This window comes from Gobius niger (assembly GCF_951799975.1).
Source record: "Gobius niger genome assembly, chromosome: 13".
In the NCBI taxonomy this organism is placed as follows: domain Eukaryota; kingdom Metazoa; phylum Chordata; class Actinopteri; order Gobiiformes; family Gobiidae; genus Gobius; species Gobius niger.
Genome location: NC_136864.1, coordinates 11,390,261 through 11,409,107, shown reverse-complemented (window position 1 = coordinate 11,409,107; position 18,847 = coordinate 11,390,261). Strand labels below are relative to the sequence as shown.

The following is an 18,847-nucleotide window of genomic DNA, read 5'->3' as shown; positions in this document are numbered from 1 at the left end:
CCTATAACAATGACTTTTGAGATTCTTTCTTTAGTAAATTATTATACTCTATGCATGAGACAGGATGGTACATAATGACTAGGACAGGGGAGGAAAGAAGAAGTGGCTGGTCATACTGTCTGTCTGGTGGTGTGATGTGTTCATGGTGCATCTTTAATTCATAGGCTTTAATCACGGACCGCAGACAGCTGATGAGAGGTTCAAATACAGCAGAAGCGTGTGTGTCATCTGATCGTGGGAAGTGGCATCATAAAGACACGAGATGACACAATAGTTCTGTCCGTTTTTAAACAATGTAGAAGGAGTACTGTGGTCAACTATAGATACAGGCGGCATCTTAGGGAATGCCCACAAATGGCCACAGTCTGGAGGTAAAATAACAACTCTTCCACCTATTTATTACTCCTCCATTACTTTAATACATGCTGAATTGTGGAGGTAGTTTCTTCCAAATAAGGATACAGAGATATGGAGAGGAACAAAGTGGATCAACAGCCCATAAATACGAAAATAATGGAGAATGCTAACAACAATGCTAACCGTTAGCTTCATGCTATAAGCTAACTTTAAGTGCCGTTTTTTTTTTTTTTTCTGCTCTGGAAAAACCTTCATGACCCAATTTCCACCATTACTTAAACAAATGCTGAATTGTGGATGTAATTTCTACCACATAAAGATACAGAGAAATTTAGAGGAGCAAAATGATACATAAATAATGGAGAAGGCTAACCACAAGGCTACCCGTTAGCTTCATGCTACAAGCTAACTTCGAGTGCCGTTGTTTTTTTGTTTTGTTTTTTACTTCTAGTGACAACCCGCTCTGTAAAAGACATTCATAATGACCTGATTTCCACCACTACTTAAACAAATGCTTTGTGCATATAATTTCTACCAAATAAAGATAGAAGAGAAAAGTAGAAGAGAAAAGGAGAGGAGCAAAATGGCACATAAATAATGGAGAATGCTAACCACAATGCTAATAGCTAGCTTCAAGTTACAAGCTAACGGCGAACATTGAGCGCGGTTGTTTATATAATTTTTTTTTAATATAATGACCCTATTTCGACTTGACTTAATTTGTGTGTGCTTAATATAAATAGCCTGCCAGAAAACAGCTAAAAACAGTGCAAAAAGAATACTTTCTATAACACTTCCTTGCTCTCGCTATAGGCATCGCCCCCTACTAGGCTATGCAGTCTGATCTAGTCTTTGAATACCATTCATGTACAGGGCAGACAAGACATTTTTATTTACAGTTCACATATCGTTCCAAGACTGTGACTAAATTCAGTCCACCTTCGATCCATCGTCTTTTGGCTTCGAGTCCCCAGTTACTATTACTAACCACCGAAAACAGACAATGCGCAGACTTGCATCACACCATTAGTCAATACAAAACATCTGAACAAATCTGCTCGCTCAAGGCTACATTTCTTCCTCTCTGTATGACTAACAGTTTTAATGAATGGGTGTAAAAACGGCATCATCTCCAACCCGGATACATCTCAGCCAGGATCCTCTGAGTGAACAGTGACCAAGTACATGTCTGGCATATTTAACCACACTCGTCATACGGTCTGGTTAAAGTGTAGCCAGATTGTAAAACCACTGATTTTCAAAGAGTTTTTTTTTTTAATATTTGGTCATGTGCAAAAGAGCAGAGGGGTCTCCAGGTGGTGAACCAGTGAGCGTAGGGGAAGTAGCTGGAAAATTACACAGAACAAACCTATAACATGCACAATGATGGGAGGACAAAAACATTTACACTTTGGTAATGCGTTGAAGTACTTTCAGTCATTTTAGATACAGTTTAAGAGTACTTCAGATCCTTTTTAGAAGCGGTTTAGTCCTGATTTGATCTTAATCGAGGCCAGGCGGTAAGGTCAGATATTTTACGAGGTGGGTTTTTGGTGTGAAATGTTTGAGAACCACTGTGCCAATTCATACAAATAAATCAAAAACATATTGCATAGCTCAAACACTAACAAAGTTAATATGGGGGGATAGAAGAAGGTTATACAAAAGTGGGACCAAAAAAAACATTAGGAGTTGGATTTTTAAGTGCAAAAAAACCCTGTAAAAATGCAACAACAACAAAAAAATGCAAAAAGGCGAGTTCTTATGGAAAGGCCGTTTCATTATTACACTGTCACTGAGTTACCTCGGAGTATCAGCTTGCTTGTAACGATGTATTGCGCGTCAGAAATGCTTCACGATTCCTAAGTATACACATATGATCGTACTATACAATGATTCTTATGGTTAATTCATGGTTGCGGGTCATTGACTTCAAGAGCTGCCTACTTAGTGCAACAACAATATCCGCGGGGAAATGCCTGCCTATTTAGAGGACTGCAAGGAGCAGTGAAGGCCCTTGAGGATAATGACACAAGAGGCATGAAATATTATGCAGCCTTTGCAAGGAGATACTGTAGAGACACAGGAGTGGGTGGAACGATCGAACTTACTGTGGCAATGTTTGAAGCAATTGTCAGTATTGGCCACACCCTGCTTTAAATGTAAATGTTTGCCTCGTCTACAAATACAGGCAGCCTAGAGATGGCTTGTTGGAAGTGTGAAACCGGTAACAAAAGCAACAGTGTACTCCTGCTTTGCATCAGCTTGCAAATAAGAAGTCAAAAATGTAAGATTAAGGCCCTGAGCAAGTTAGTTTGAATAAGAGATGCAGGTTTTCGTTGGCTTAGAGACTCGGTTTGACGTCGATGGTTGGAAAATTATGCGCTATTTGTAGAGTTTGACGTAGGTTTGCGTTGAAAAATTGCCAAAAGAAGTACAATCTGAGCTCCCTTCATAACTGCCTTTATAATGATTACGATTTTTTTTCTTCAAGTTCTGTTTGTAATCAAGGTCGTTACGTGATGCTAAAAGCAACCATTTTGTTTGTGCAAAATTAAACCTAGGAGATATATTGATAGTTAGCTTGCTTTGATAACATGACCTGCTTAGGAGATACTGAAAGCTTTCGCAATCTGATCGGCTTGGTATAGTCTTGAAATCCTCTCTCGGAGAAGATTTATGCAAATTTTAACACTGCAGTAAAAGCACAGTAAACAAATCTACTTCTGAATCTTTGCCCCTAGCTCCTTGGGTCCAGCTTTGACAAGAGATAAGGCGTTAACACGGAGAAAATTACAAACTAGCCAAGAACGGAAGTCCAAGGAGAAGATCATTTGATGCTTGTGGGGCAAAGGTAAGGCCAGTGGCGGATACAACTGGGCCAAAGGCGTGAGTCACTGGAAGCGTGACTTTTATAGAGCGTGGGCTCAGGGTCAAACCGACACGAACGATTTAATTGCGCATTAAGAACACTCGAGTTTGGAAACAGGTTTTGCACTTATGATGTAAAAATCAAAATTCAGTTCGCTCAGCCAAGACAAGAGCGTCAACATTACGAGAAGACTTGAGATATGAATCGACTGCATGTTTAGGTTAGCGCGTTTTATGCCTTTGAGACGATATAAAATTAGAGTCTGCGATTTCGTTGTTGAAAGGCTTAGGGGTTCTTAGGGTTTGATAGAAGTATATGACCAAACACTTGTATCAATGGGCAAAAAAAAGATGAACATTCAATACACCGGACGAACCTCGCACACCCCAAAAACGCCATCTCAAAGATCTCCTTTCACTCTTTTCGTTGAGCCCCAAAAACAAGTAATCTTTGCAATAGTAAACCCATACTTTGTTGTGTAATCTGAATAATGAAGGCAGTAACTTTCCTGGACACACTAAATGACACACAGCTACTTGATCTAAACACTATCCTTATCAAAAGTAACCATTTACAACACCAGATCTCCACAGAGCCGGGCACAAAGCTCCATCTACATCAGTCAAGCTTTAATGGCTGTTTTCCACCTAACCATCTCCTTTCGCCCGACCCTGCTACATCACCTGCGTGGGATTTTGAGGCTTTAACTCTCTGTGTCTCAATCTCCTGTATCGTGTCGAGATCACACAGTCGCCGCTGCAGCATATGGAAATTATATGATCAGCAATTTAAAAAAAACATGCAAATAAATTACCAGCAAAAGTGGAGGAAAGGGAATCCTTTAATGGCTAGACATAAGCTTCACGTCCATATAGAACATCTTTCTCCCTGGGTTGCTTTTTTTTTTTTTTTGTATTTGCTACATGCATAATTGATGAGTGTGGTGGCTAGGCTTAATGTGTTGTGGATATGGCCCAGCGGGATTCGTGACACGCCTTTGATATCCGGCGTTTATCTCCCTGTCTGGGAAACTGGGGCTTTGAGGCTAAGGGGGGATAAAACAATAAAGAAAGTCTATGTCTATCTATACAATGTGTGTGTGTGGTTGGCGCTACGGTCCTATAAGGGATCCTCGTCTCTCGGCGTCCATCTTCTTATATCTTCATTAATCACCGAACACACTGGGGAGGCGGCACAGAAGCGGCTTTCAAATGCAAAACTCCCCAACACAAACGGTTCTCCTTTCGTTTACAGTATAGGCGCGAGGTCTCTACCCAACCCCCCCCCCCTCCTCCTCGACGCTTTCAAAACTAACGGCGAGGAACGAGCCCAACTCCCAGGGAAACCAGACAGTGAACGGTTAATCTCTAAATCAACAAATAGATTAATTAATACCGGTTGTTATATAAGGGCTAGACGTTCAGAAAGTCCTTCCTAATCCGGTTGAGTGCACGCCACGAGAGGCAGCAGGTTACTGGTAATTGCTGGTACAAGCGCGGTATTGAATTCGCTGTGTAGAAATTGCCGTGTTTGGCTGCAATTTGAGGCTGGAATTAACAATCCCTCTGGTAGAAGCAGAAGTGGTAGTTGCAGCAGGCAGAGTATTTGGTTGTAATTTTAGTCAAAGGCATATTTTGGCCGACTGAAATTAGACTAAAAGACAAATTAAAAGCAGTTCATGAGACTAGAACCATGACTAATATCGACTCGAATACAAAATAAAAGGATTGAAAACATCATCAAAAGACAGTTCTTTCAAAAGACTGAGGCTATAACTAAATTAAATGTGTTAACACTGGAAGTAGGTCAAACCACATTGCCGTCGCTAAACGTGTGACCTGTACCGTCTATATATTCAATAAAGACTAGACGAGCTATAGTTATAACACCCCCAGACCAAGAGCGTTATGAAGTCACAAACATCCCTTCAGTCCAGTGCCTTTTAAAGACCGGCAGGACAGCAGGTTTTAGGAGGTGCTCAGACTTTGTTTAGTCTAGGAAGCAGCTGGCAGACGTGGCACAGGCTCCGCAGTATCTGTCCTGATCTGTCCTGACAGGTCTTCATAACGGAATTTACTAAAGGCAGAGGAGACCACACATTTCTAATGCTTCTCACACAACCTCTGAAAAATATTTAGCCGGGATAATTTAACCAGGAGGAAAGCAGAAACTCTTAAACGTTTTGCTTTCGAAGTACAGAGTTTCAGTCTTACGTAAACAAGATTACAGGAAGTGAATGTCCTTCAAATGGCCCAACAAGAACGAGTCTAAAATATCACTGAGACGGGAAACAAAAACCTCACAATCCTAACAACAACATGGTAAACTAGTCTGAGCTGTTAACCATGTATCTAAGCCGATCTTGATAAACATTGTCCTAATGAATTGCAAATATGTGCGCACGTTTCACAGCTTTCCCTTGTTTGTTTTTTCTTTGCAAACCAACATCGCCACTTTTCCATTACGGCATTTTTGCTAGAACTGATTAAATGTTGGCACGCTGTTTGTTTATGTCAATAACCAATCACAGTAGGGATTTTTTATTTTTTTTTGCAATTTGCGATGATAGTTGCATTCCCTTCAAAGCTGGGCACTACAAGCCAGGAAACTGCTCTAAGAGAAACTACCGAGCTGTCAAAGGAAATCTATCTTTTATCTTTTTCACTCACATTCGTTGCAATATGGCGCAGCTAACCTGTGACCTCCGCCTGTGAGAGTTTTAACAGTTGGCTCTGACTCAAATGAAGAAAAAAAAGGGAAGAGAAAAGAAGCGGGAAAAAAAAAAATCTGTTCTCTGGAAGGAAAAAAAAAAGCCCGCAAAGTAATGACATTGGCATTCTTCCAGTGCGCCGCTGCGCTGTTATGGAGCTGTAAGCCTGGCACTGACCCGATGGTGACATACCGAAGGGCCTCACGAAACGCTCCACCCCTCCCGTCGCCGAAAAGGGGCACCCTCGCTGCGATTTACAATGTACAGGAGGGGTGTGCGGGGGCAGTAGCGAGGGCTGAATAGTGTGGGCTAGACTCGGGACTGCGCTACATAAGGAAAGCAGTCTCTCCCACACGGCGCTCCCATGTAAAAACGAGAGTGAGATGTCGGGGGTGCTCAAAGGCGAGCTGTGTGTATCGAGAAGAAGAGGATAATTGTTCGACGCTCATGCCAAAGTGAAGCTGTCAATGGTTTTTTTCCGCCTCAAAAGTGGTCGAGAAAAAGCTAGAGAGGGGTTTTAATGGCCATTGGGCAGCGCACCTCGAGCGCTTCTCAGATTTTGCTTTCTTGAACCGAGAAGCGGAAAAGAGCCGCGTGAAAAGTGACGACCTTTGAAGAATAAACAGGTCAAAAGCGGAACTTGATCAGGACTAAGCTGCAAAGACATGAATTGCTTTCCAAGTCATTTCCGACACTTGAAATCGAGTGCTACCCATTTTTGAGGCCTTCAGCAGTGGAATTTGCGAACAACTATAGGTTAAATACCTTCCACATTGCTGCGATCTCTCCCAATAGCGTTGAAAGATCTGCTGTGTATTGGGCATAAGCAGATAATTGTTCCGTAGCTATGTGTATGGGTGTCTTAGGGCCAAAGGAGCAGGCTAACGACCGCTGTCTATGGGCTTGGCGCGTGCAAACTACCCCTCCTCGCGATTGGTCGGCTTGGGGGGCAGATCCGGACTGGACGTATGGTTCAGATGAGGACTCGACGAGGGTTAATTTTCAACTCGAAGGAAACAGGAGCCTTAGCCCGGGCCCCCCTCCCGTAAAAGAAAACATATACATACAACCCCCGAAGGCTTAGAGACAAGTCAAAGGGGGTAGTTGTTTTTTTGCCGCATGTGACCGGCCAACAAGCATCTGACACGGGCCTATCAAAGAGCGCTGTGCAGACTGTTCCCGTCCAGCCCCGGGGGGGGGGAGGTATGCGTCCTGACCACACTTCACCCCGCGTCGGAGAACGCCCCACGCGCATTCGTCTGGCCGTCCCGTCTGCGAAAAAACTACCAAATAGTCATTACGGGGGGAAAAGATGTAAGAGGTGAAGTTAGGAGAGCGGCGTGCGTCCAGAAGGAGGGAGGACAAGGGCAGGGCAGGAGAGACTTAAATCAACAGTTAAAGTGAATTTATGGGCCGAAAGACACAGCTGTTTTTCTTTTTTTAAGAGTGTTCGAGAAAGGCAGTGATATTTTCGTCTTTGTACACGTTCAAAAACATTTCCAGAAACAGGCACGAGAAAAAGAACGCTCACCGAAATGAACCCTGCCTTTGTCCCACTTGTCAAGATTTATTGACTTGGAGATATGTGGTAGAAAAACAGAGCGCAAACTAACGCTTCTTGTAAGTTCATAACAGCATCTGACGTCGAAAGCTGCCCCAAACGCGAACGCTCAAGAGACGACAAGAAAAAGTTCTCGACCCAAAGTCAATACCCATCCATTATTCACCAACGCTCTTAAATATTAAACTCTAAATTATTCAGAGGCGTTTAAATGTCTGCTGTAAAATTCACATTTTCGTCAAACACTTATGCATTATTCAAAACACCTTCGTAGTCCTCTAAGAAAATATTGGATTTTCTTTAAAGAGCGTGTATTTGGTGATAATTTCTTCATAATCTTCATCACCGTCTTAAACAGCTGAAACGAAATATCCAGTGGCTTCTCCAAATAAGCCCCTCCCAGCCCCCTCCTTTTGCTCCCCTTTGCTGCACAGCTTTTAAAATAAAGAGTGAAGTAGTGAAGCTATGGCAAGTATTTTCAATTCACAGTGAAAGGATTAAGCTTAGCAAGAGATTGAGGAGTGAGGAAGGCATTTTCAGAAACACATACAGGTATTAATAACAGAAGATACTCGAAACAGCAGAAATATTTAATGCAGTGCTGCTCAAAGGGAGTTGGAGGAACTTTTAAGGCCCTACCCTTTCATTCAACACACAAACTTTCACTACTTTTGTTGTACTTTTGGGGGCTGTTTTTGGCAAGAGAACGACCTTGGCTCTAGTTGATTTTGCATAATAACCCCCTTGAACGGTGTCATTGCTCTGTGAAAAGTACAAAAGAAATTACTGAGTCACCTTCTTGTCATCTCATTCTCGGTGCATTTGTGATAAAGTACAACGTTGAACACTGTCATCAAGTGAGATTTCCCCATTACAGCGTTGTAGCGCATGATAATGAGCAACAAGAATGGAAAACAAAACTAACTAACTACCACTGCTCCTTCCCCCCCCCCTCTCTCACGGTCTCCCGCTCTCTCTCTCTCTCTCTCGGCCTTGTGCCTTTCTCCCAGCGCCCCGTATCCATCAGGCCTGAGACGGGATCGATGGCCCTGTCTCCCCTCTCACAGACGCACACAAGTGGTCCTCATTGCTTATGTAACCGTTGACTTATCGGCTCATTTGGCCGCCGCTTTGCTCCTCGCTGTCCGCCGCCGATCGGGGCCCGGGGCACGGCGAGTGTTTACAGACGTCACGGCACGGAGGAGGAAGCGGGTCACGCTAAGAAGACAACTGATAGCAGGGTTGGCGAGAGACGTCCGCTGATCAAAAGAAGGGGGGGATTGATGGGAGCGAGGGAAGCAAACGGAAAAACAATACAAATCAGTGTGCAACAACTTTAGACCTTATTCATGATGATTTCAGACCTTTTAAACCCAATTTTGTCCTGATATATGTATTTCCAATGACATCACGCATAGTTCCGGCGGCCATTTTGAACACTGAAGTACAAATATGCAGTACTACAACAGGTAACAATATCTCTACTCAGGATGAAAATGAAAGAAAACTGATTGACAGTGGCATTTTTATCCATCATTGCTCAAGAAAGAACAGTTAAAACACGGCCCCAGAGACGCACATTTATGTGATATAAACAGCAAATATGGTACAGACGTAGCAGCTCTGTCAGCAGGATTTACTAAAGATCTGCTTCACTCCTCAGACTGAATTAACCCATCAAAGAGGAAACAGAAAACCTTTCTCTGTGATTTTTGTCATGTCTTTTTTGTCATGTCATGTCAACAGAGTCTCAGTCTAAGTTAGTGTTTAAGCTGCTCAAGACGATAGCATGCTACCGGTTAGCAACTGTCAACCACCTGTCAATGGCTTCAACACGATAAACACATGTGTGGCTCACATCTATGAACACTGAGGAAATACTACACTAACAGCTCAGCTCTGACCTCTATCACATGCTCCAAGGCTAGATGTTTGGAATGTGGTTCTCTTGGAGAGGTCAGAGCTGAACTGTTGAGGCTAAATGCTAACCGGTAGCATGCTAATGTCTTGAGCAGCTCAAACACTGACTCACTGGTTTCTTCATATAAACGTGCGCTCTCTGGGGCCGTGTTTTAACTGTTATCTTCTTGAGCAATGATTAAATGCCTCTCAATCTGTTGTCTTTCATTTACATCCTGAGTAGAGATATTGTTACATGTTGTAGTACTGCATGATTCTACTTCGGTATTCAAAATGGCCGCCATAACAACAAAAGTCACACGGCTGAAAGGCATGTATAGGTCTGGATGTTCCAAGGAAGGCAAATATTTTTTAACACTTAGCCAGTACAGTATCAACAACATATTCTGTCTCCATGGGGCCTTGTGTTGTGTCTACATCATGTTTCCATCTTGTGTCAAATCGTCATAGGGATTTTTAAAATACCGTTGGCTGGACTGACTGAGAGGAGACATTTACCTCTATCTTCAGACGCGCCTTATCGCTCTTGTCGTCAAATGTAAGACGAGCTAGTGTCTTGTAAAGTACAGCGAGACAAATAAAGAGTAAAGTGCATCGTAATGACATTTCTGAGGGAGGATCTTTCGCATGAAGCAGGGCCTGTTTTCAAAGGGACATCATCATAACGAGTGACTGTAGCCGGTCGATGCTGCAGAGTTAGTCATTATCCGCGCTGCCAAAACCCAATTAGTCCCCGTCTGTGGCGGTGATTGACAGGCAGACAGGCGGCTCGGCGTGGCAGACGGGAGCCAGGCCCGGCGCAGCTGTACGGCTCAGCGCAAATGAATGAAGTCACCGGCTTCCAAAATAGAGCCAACGCAACGGGCCAGGGCTGCAGCTGTCTGTCTGTCTGTCTGTGGGCAGGGATGTGTCAGAGAGATACTGTGTCTGTTAGTGCAATATGGGGCAAACCGCAGAGACGAGACCAGGCTAAACGGAAGAGTAAAGAGGAAGTTTAATTATATGCCATGAAAGGGATCTCTGACCGAAAACTTTCTTCATTTCTGCGTGAACTTGATGAGGCATGCTGAACATAATCGGCAAACTTTTAGTATGAAAAGAAGTCATTTTCTTCGATTGTGCTGAAAAATCCGCTCAGATATGAACTCTCCAGGGTGAACTCCACCTCTTAGAAGTTGTATTCGGGTATTTAGATCTCAGCATGAAGAAGGCTGGAGACTCGCTTTACATTGCCATAGAAGAGCAATGTTTCTTTTTTTTGCTATTGAATCTGGCTTCAACATCAAATGCACATATCTACACCACAATAATGCGGTATAAAAAATGATTTTGTTCTCATACACTTGAAAATCCAAATCACTAAGGAAATAAGACTCTACTTCTATAATGGACGACGACGACGATTTAAAACTATCTCTTCAGACACATATCTCGTCATGAAACTACGAACAGCTCAGCTTCCCTTTCTCTGCCTTGCTTCATTATTTTGGCTCGGGTTTTCCCCCAATTAGGCGCTTGCGTAATCCCGATTTAGTACAATTTGTCTTGTAAAACGCCACGCACACACAAACAAAATGTCCCTCCAGCAACCAGACAGCTATTTCACAAGTTCACAAGTCTAACAGCTCAAAGGAATCTCTGTCTTTCTCTCGCGCGCGCGGCTTGTCATCGAAAATAACCCAATAAAATGATGAAACATGCTCAGTATCCTCGGAAAATTTACACCGCGGCTGGCAGACGGATGAACTCATGTCTGGCACATACGGAAGCATCCATCAAGTGACTGATGATATTATGAATTATGCAGGCTATTTAAAATGCTTTTGGATAACTTGGCATCGGAATTCCAAGTACTTAAGATGACGTGTGTAAAAAAAAAAGGGGTGAAAGCAGTTCAGCTCGACGTGATTTGGTGGGAAATGGAGAGACAGACGAGAGAAACTAATGCTTGTTCTCGCTATACGATCTACAGAGGCTTTTCCGAGAGGCATCCACACATTTTCAAAAGCCGTCAGCTCTTCTTACAGTCGTGTCCTTATTGAGAACGGGATATCAACGTGTCACAACATTCCCAGAAAGTTACAGGACACCCACAAATACAGATCTTACCTTGATTTGTATTAAAATATCCTGTTTTAGATCATTCCCCAGCACAAATGAAAAAGCGGGACAAAGGGCTAAAAGGTTGTGTAGTACAACCAAAAGAGGGGATTGGAGCAGTTTGAAAAGTGTTAAAACATAAACTGCGAGCCATTTGGGATGTATGCCTTGTAGTGGAGGCAATTTAAAGGGGCTAGATGCAAGGACATTGCTGGAACATGTAGGGGGAGGAAAATACTTCATTTTAACATGTTTAAACGCCGTACAGTCCCTTTAAGCGCTGAAATAATCAGAATGAGTCCAGTGAAGCGCTCTGAGACTTTAACCTCTTACCCCCCCACCTTAACCAAGTGTATTTTCTCCAGTTCGGCATTACCCAAATCTTAAAGCTTCCGGACTAGAGCCTATAGGCCAGTGTAATGCCTCATTTGAATAGTAAATGGACTCAACTTATATAGCGCTTTTCTACCTTTACAGTAAGGACCCAGTCACCCATTCACTCTCTCATTCATACACCAGTGCACGCAGACACTAGAGGCAAGTAGGGTGAGGTGTCTTGCCCAAGGACACAACGAAAGTGTGCATTTGCGGGAGCTGGGATTAGAACCCGCGACCTTCCGGTCATGAGACGACCCGCTCTACCATCTGCGCCACCGTCGCCAAAGCTAAGACCGACAAAACTGATCTAAATTCATCTTTTTCCTTGCATTCCTGCCCTGTCGTTGTTTTTTTAAACCATTTTTTGTCTCATTCTTGTCCATTTTTTGCCTTTTTTGTCACTTTTCTGTTTGTTCATTTGTGGCATTTTGTACTACACTTTTTTCACTAAGCTTTTTAGATTTGGGTAAAGCCAAACTGGAGAAAATGTGCTCAGTTCAGGTTAAAAGACACCGAGGAGCTCCGCCTCGTGACACCAGCTGTTCGGGGAAAGCGTTTTGGACATAAATGAATGAAAGAAAACACACACAGCTCAAGTTAGAAGCTCGAAGAAAGCAAGTCCAGCGTAATCAGGGGCACGAGAGATGCCGGAGGGGGGGCGGGGCTCGCGAATAGGAAATGTCTTTGCGTTTTAAAACCCGGGCTCTGCCAATCTAAACAGGACGTGTTTGTAGTAGACACCGGAGAATTTGGGAAAACAAACCTCCTCAATGTTCGGCCTGTTTGGGTCCGCTCTCGTGATGATGGGGTCCTGGGGCTGCGTACTTAAATAAATGGTTGTGTAAATGCTAGCTTTGACGCTAATGGTGAAAATACGGCACACTCAGTTTAGGCTAATGATGTGCTTAAAGAAAGAAAGACTTGCAACTTATTAGGTGAACTGATTTGTGAGTTGAGATGTTGTCCAAGTGTATATAATAATATCTGGCTGGGTTATGCAATGGTCTGTTTCAGAATGGGTCTGATTTAGTCCTGGTTATGGGAATGACCGTCTTGAACATGTTCCGGTGATTCTTGGTAAAAAGGTTACATAGCCTTCCTTTAAACCGCTCCACTCCTCTTTTTTTTTAAAAGCCCAGTGGAAGTGGAAACATTGACTCACAGCAGAGGCAGAGTCTGAGTGAGAGACATGTCCGTCTGACCGACTTCCTCTTCGGACGAAACGCACACTTTCGGTTCCCATAAACGCGCGTGTCTTTGGGAGCGCACATGGATTTACACGGGGTCAGGCTGCTCCCCGGTCAATGTCCTCTCGCATACAGGGCGAAGGGCACAGGCAGCGGTCCTCTTTTTGTAACCCACACACACCCATTTCCTCCAGGCTTTGGGCAACAGACTTTCCAGGAACTCACTCTGTCCACAGCAAAGACATACTGTAACTATGAACACTTCAGCAATACAATCGGATTTGTAAGGGCAAATAAAACATATATATAACTGTATAATGCTTAAATCCTTCTATGCCAAATGGGCCAACACTTTTACTTATGTAGAAAAACTAAAAAAAAGAAGGATCCCATTGGCATGCAAAGGTAATTTCAGCAAACAACCCCAAGACGACTTTTGTATTATTACGTGTGAATGTAAATGGCATCATAAAATAGCAAACAGCTGGAGCAACACAATGCTGAAGAGATTGCCGAGGTGCGAGACAATGAGAGTAGATGTGTCATGCAATCCTCCACTTACAAGTGCACAACGCCATAGGGTGCAGAGACAGACAGACAGACAGGCAAAGTGGAGCTTCTATTTCCAGGGCGTGTTTTCGTACATGAGTTTTGTCTGAGGTCTATGGTTTTGGATGTCAGACGCTTTGTGCATTTCCTCTGCGGTATTGAAACGTCTATAGTTTTGAGAAAGAATGACGATCTCATCCAGGAGACAGGAATGCGGTCGGGACGCCAGACGAGACAGTATTTCCGCAACTTGTCAAATTTAACCAGGCAAGACGAGGCTCGACATATTTCACATGCTCTAAGTGTTCGGCACTTGATAAGGAAGTATTGCGAAAAAATGACTAATAGTTTTTAAGTTGTTCATTTAGGAACGGCAATGCAAGATTACTCAAGACCCAGACGAAACAAGTTCTTGTGTCAGAAAACCACATGTTGGGACAGCCAGTGTGGTTAAAACTGGGTCATGTGGAATCATGTGGACTGTCAATCGTTAGCAGATGATCTTGTCTATCAACACCTATCAATTTGTCAGTTTGATACATAAATATTTCTGTTTAACTGTCAAAGCATAAGTATAAAATAGTATGAAATAAACGAGAACACCAAACATACAAACTTCAACCTTAATAGCATCACGCCCGTAGTATTGTAGTAATGTGAGATTGTTATAGTGGGGGTCAAACGGGTCGCTGCCAGAACATGCTGCTGAAGCAGAGTCAAAGCTGCCTCTGTAGCAGGCCTTTTGTCCAGCCTCGTTCAGCGACCTCTGAGTGACCTCAGCACAAACTGCACTTCCACTGCTCCTGCAGCTGCTGATCAGAGCGGGGCTGACATGTGTCACCACCTGTTCCTCTCCTGTTCCTCTGCCGCATACGAGCGGTCAACAGCGGTTTAAGAAAACACAGCAGAGTGCTGAACAGACAAAACACAGACTGTAGTGTCTCAGAGACCGGGTCAGAGGCAGGAAGCACCATTTCACATCAGGAAACAAGTTATTACACAGGCAGAACAATGGTTCATAGCTCACCTCCACCAGACTCACAGACATAACATAAGTGAACAAGCTCTCACCTTGTCCAGCGAGCGCTTCAGCTGATAGTGGAACTTCTCCTTGACCTCCTCCAGGCGCTGCTTCAGTTTGGGCTCCTCGGACGAGCCCTGGTATTTCCGCGCCAGCTGCAGGTAGCAGGGCCACTTGGCTGAGTCGAAGCCCCAGTGGCAGGTCCTCTTGTCGGGCGACTTGTGCGAGTGCATGACAAACTTTTGTGGCGAGAAGAGCAGCTGGCACTCCACACACTGGATACAGGGTGCCTCTGGCTGAGTGTAGAACTGGGGCACGAACAGGCCTTGGCACTTGCCCAGACACTGGTGTTCCACCTGGAAACTGCTGTCGCTCTCTTTGAGCAGCGCCTGAGTGGACAGCTTCCCGCTGGGGTCAGTGGGCAGAGCTGCTCCGGGGCGGAGCAGAGCGTTGCACAGGCGCTGTGCGTCGGTCAGTGTAATGAGGCCGCAGGACGGCGCGTTGAAGGGCAGGATGCCCAGCACCTTGAGGATGTGCAGCTGCTCAGCGTCGCAGCGGGAGCAGTACACGTACAACTCGTCACACACGGTGTTGATCTGCTGCAGCGAAAAGTCACGCAGCACTGAGTTCAGCACCTGGGGCAGACACAGGCGCTTCTCGCCCCCCACAACAAAGCATGAGATGGACTCTCCTTCCAGCAGCGAGTGGGTCAGCTCTGTGGAGCTGTCGCAGGGCACCAGCAGAGGGCCTCCTCCCAGCACAGGGGGCGAGGGCAGGGGAGGCATCCCTGAAGGGGAGTGCTCGTGTCCGGTACGGGCCGAGAAGGCGGCGGGACCCCCCAGAGAGCTTTGACTGCTAAGAGTGAACTGAGCCAGAGTGTGTTTGAGTCCAGGGCTGAGGTCTAGGGCCTTAGCTCCGCCCATGTGCAGCTCAGCACGGCCCTCAAGCTCCAGCTCTGTGCTGGGACGGCTCTCCAGCTGCTCGCGCTTTACTTTGGGAGGTTTTTGAAGAGAGTCCAGACTGCGCCGCTTTAGGTTCATCTCTGCCATCACCCGCTTCTTTATGGGAGCATCCTCCAGCCGCTCTCTGTACAGGCGCTTCAGGCTGCCTTTGAACGAACTCAGGTCTTTAAAAGGGGGTTTCAGACTGGTCTGTGTGCTGGCCATGTCAAACATAGGTCACTGTCTCTGTCTGCTGTGAAGTCTTGTATTCCACCGAAGAGTATCTCCAAAAGTCTTTTCAAATGACACAAATCTTCTGGCTCTTACTCACAGGCATGGTGCTGGCTGCAGTGTTCAATGGTCAGAACCTCTTTTCTTATTCCTAAAATGAAAAATACAACAAAGTATTAAAATCCTGTATTTGTTGCCGCTCCAGTGTCATATTAAAAACATCTTGCACTAAACAGGAATGTTCACATCAGATGATATTATGAACCAAGAGTTGAAATGTTTTATGGCCACCATAAGGCTGGGGGTCAGTAGCTGTTTGCATCCACCAAATGGCCATTACCATACTTCACACAAACACACAGAGATTTGCATTTAGGTTTTTCACTATAGGCTTCGAAGCAAACTTTCCAGCACAACGTGAGAATTTTAACAAGCGAAACCAGGTGAGCAGACTTGAAATTCCCCACAACAACCCCGACCCCTCTTTTCCATGACATTGTGAATGCTAAAGGTGGATACACAATGGTCAAAAACATGTCACTTTGCAAATGAAAGTGCCCTTCCCAACCATATTGTGCCTTCCCCTAAGGTCTGCTTACCCCACGCTGACCCCATCAGCTTCGTGAAAAACAATTGATAAAAGCGTTAACAGCGGTCGCCCTCTCCTCTCAGTCCTTTCACAGCATGACACGCTGCATTGTGGAAAGCGGTGTTTTCCCCTTTCTACTCTGTGCTTTACTGCGGCGCTACACAGCGGAGCGCACCAAGGTAAACAACACTTAACTGCCTTCCTCAAATTAAAACCTAATGTAGCTTTCAGTGGCTGCTACGGCGATGTGACGCGCTGGGGCTACACAGAAAACCAGACATCGATACAACACGAGCCAAATCCACATCTCATTCCCTTCAAGAAAAACAAAAAAAAAACACCCACGCCGAGGAAAAAATGTCATATTATACCCGTTAATAATCTGGTGCAGTGAGCGCAATTTGGAGAGTGTCGTTAATTTGTGCGCGGATCAGAAATGCTGCTCTGCGTAAAGCCCCGCGTGCCGCGCGCACGGGCGAATGGATGTTTGTAGGCGTTTTACAGCAGAAATTCGCTATAGGCTGATGTGAAAGGCAGTGGCCACACAACTAAAGCGCCGACCAATGAATACGCGGCTCGCCTGATACATTACAGGACTCCTCGTTTGTCTGCGTTAATCTCCACCCGCTCCACATATTCCACTCGTGTCTCCTCGCTTAAAGCCATGGCGCATTTGCTTCTTTTTTTTTTCTTCTTCTTCCCCCTGGTCAAACTGTGGAAGATGCGCCACAATGTCACACGTCGCTATCCCTTTTTGGTGCAAGGACACGGCGTGTGAGAATCCCTCAGCCCCTCCTCCCCCCCCTTCTACCCCAGACTGCGAGCTTTTTGACTGTAGCGCTCCTCTTCTCCTTCGCCACGACGGCAATGGTATGCAGACAGCCCCGGCGCTGATAATGACATTCACTGTCTACACACTCTACAGCGGTCTGGTCTGGAGGGGAAGGCACCGCGGCTCAGCCATTACAGCGCTCTGGAGAAAATACTACATCACTCACAGGAGGGGGATTTCGAACGTGACTTATGCGTAAAAGTCAACCAGCAGAGGTTGTCCGGCGCGTTCCCACACAAAATTAAACAATTGCACGTCAAGCTAAAACACACACCGGTTGTTTACTGTACGAGGACATTTTCCGGGGGGGGATTCTTCAAAAGTCAAATATTGCCTCTTTGGATGATAATAATTGCGCAGCCAGCTCTACTATCCCAGCGTACCACCGGTGTAACCGCCAATAAAGCAGCCAAACCACAGTAATAACAAACGAATTAAACATTTCAAACCAACGAAGGGGCTAATCTACCCTCTGCTGTGGGAAACATCCACACAATTTGGCGAAATGATGACAGAAACACAGCTAAATCAATGCGCGTAGTGACAGAGGGGGTGTCCCGTATAGGTTCATATTAATGCGGGCTAACATGCTAGCGCCAGACTGCTAACGGTAGAGCCAACGGCTAAAACGCGTTAGCTGCAGGACCCCTACAAAGCCGCTCAAAACAAAACAAACAAATGTCCCACGCGATAAAAAAAAATCTCAAACAATCGGAAACATATTCACCCCTCTCTCCGGATGACAGTCCCGGAAAACGCCGCGTCTCGACAGTAAAAACAGTCGCGCTCGTGCAGTTGCCGCAGCAGCGGTAGTGGCGGCGGTGGGTCGGTCCTCTCGCGTTCGTGGTCTCCTCGACACTGTCTGGAAAAGCCTAGCGGAGCGCACACACAGACACAGCCCCAGAGCGTCACTGCACACACAGGCGGAGGGAGGGAGGGAGGCGGAGGGAGACGTCACCGGGCTGGCGGAAACTATGCGGGGGTGTCTCTCTCTCTCGCTCTCTTGTCTGTCTGTCTGGGTCTGGCCGTGCGCGCGTCTGGCGGTCGGTCTGTCTGTCTGTCGCTCTGGCACGGAGTCTGGGGAGGTTTGATTCCGAGTTGCCGAGGGCGCACCGGAGGAGGAGAAGGAGCAGCAGCAGCAGCCGCGCGCAAGGGGCAGGCTGGAGGAAGTTGATAGAGTGGGTGAATATAGCCGACTAGTGGAAGAGCACCGCAGTGAAGGCGTTTTAACACGCAAACTAACGCAGACGGGGGAGCAGTGGAGAAAATGTTAATGTTGGCAACATGAGCAGAAATTACCAAAGGAATAAATACAGCACGATACATGTGGGGTAGGGTTTGGCAACAAGTAAAAGGTTTAGATAAAAACGTGACTAATTAAAGTAGCTACATTTCCGGATAGAAATAGGCCAGCAAACTCAAAATAATTTCAGTAGTGAAGTGGAATAGAGAACTAAGATTCATAATTTTCTTACTAATAAAGAAAACATGCCACTACACTGCACAAAGTAATGAAGTAGATTAGTATAAAAGTCGCAATTCGAGCATAATAATCCGAATTTGAGATGTTTTGACAATGAAAGATGTAGGTGGGCTCCT

The 18,847-nt window shown here is 45.2% G+C and overlaps 1 protein-coding gene across 1 annotated transcript in view; it reads right to left on the bottom strand.

Moving 5' to 3' along the window:
* The window catches only part of skila (SKI-like proto-oncogene a), a 52,141-nt gene extending 33,834 nt beyond the window's left edge, over positions 1 to 18,307 (bottom strand). Inside the window, exons 1-2 of the mRNA XM_079569731.1 lie at positions 17,976 to 18,307; positions 14,706 to 15,978 (exon numbers count right to left, since the gene is read on the bottom strand). Of these exons, the coding sequence (XP_079425857.1) occupies positions 14,706 to 15,830 (1,125 nt within the window). The 5' untranslated portion in view covers positions 15,831 to 15,978; positions 17,976 to 18,307. The remainder of the gene's footprint in view (positions 1 to 14,705; positions 15,979 to 17,975) is intronic.
* Between the last annotated feature and the right edge of the window lie 540 nt (positions 18,308 to 18,847).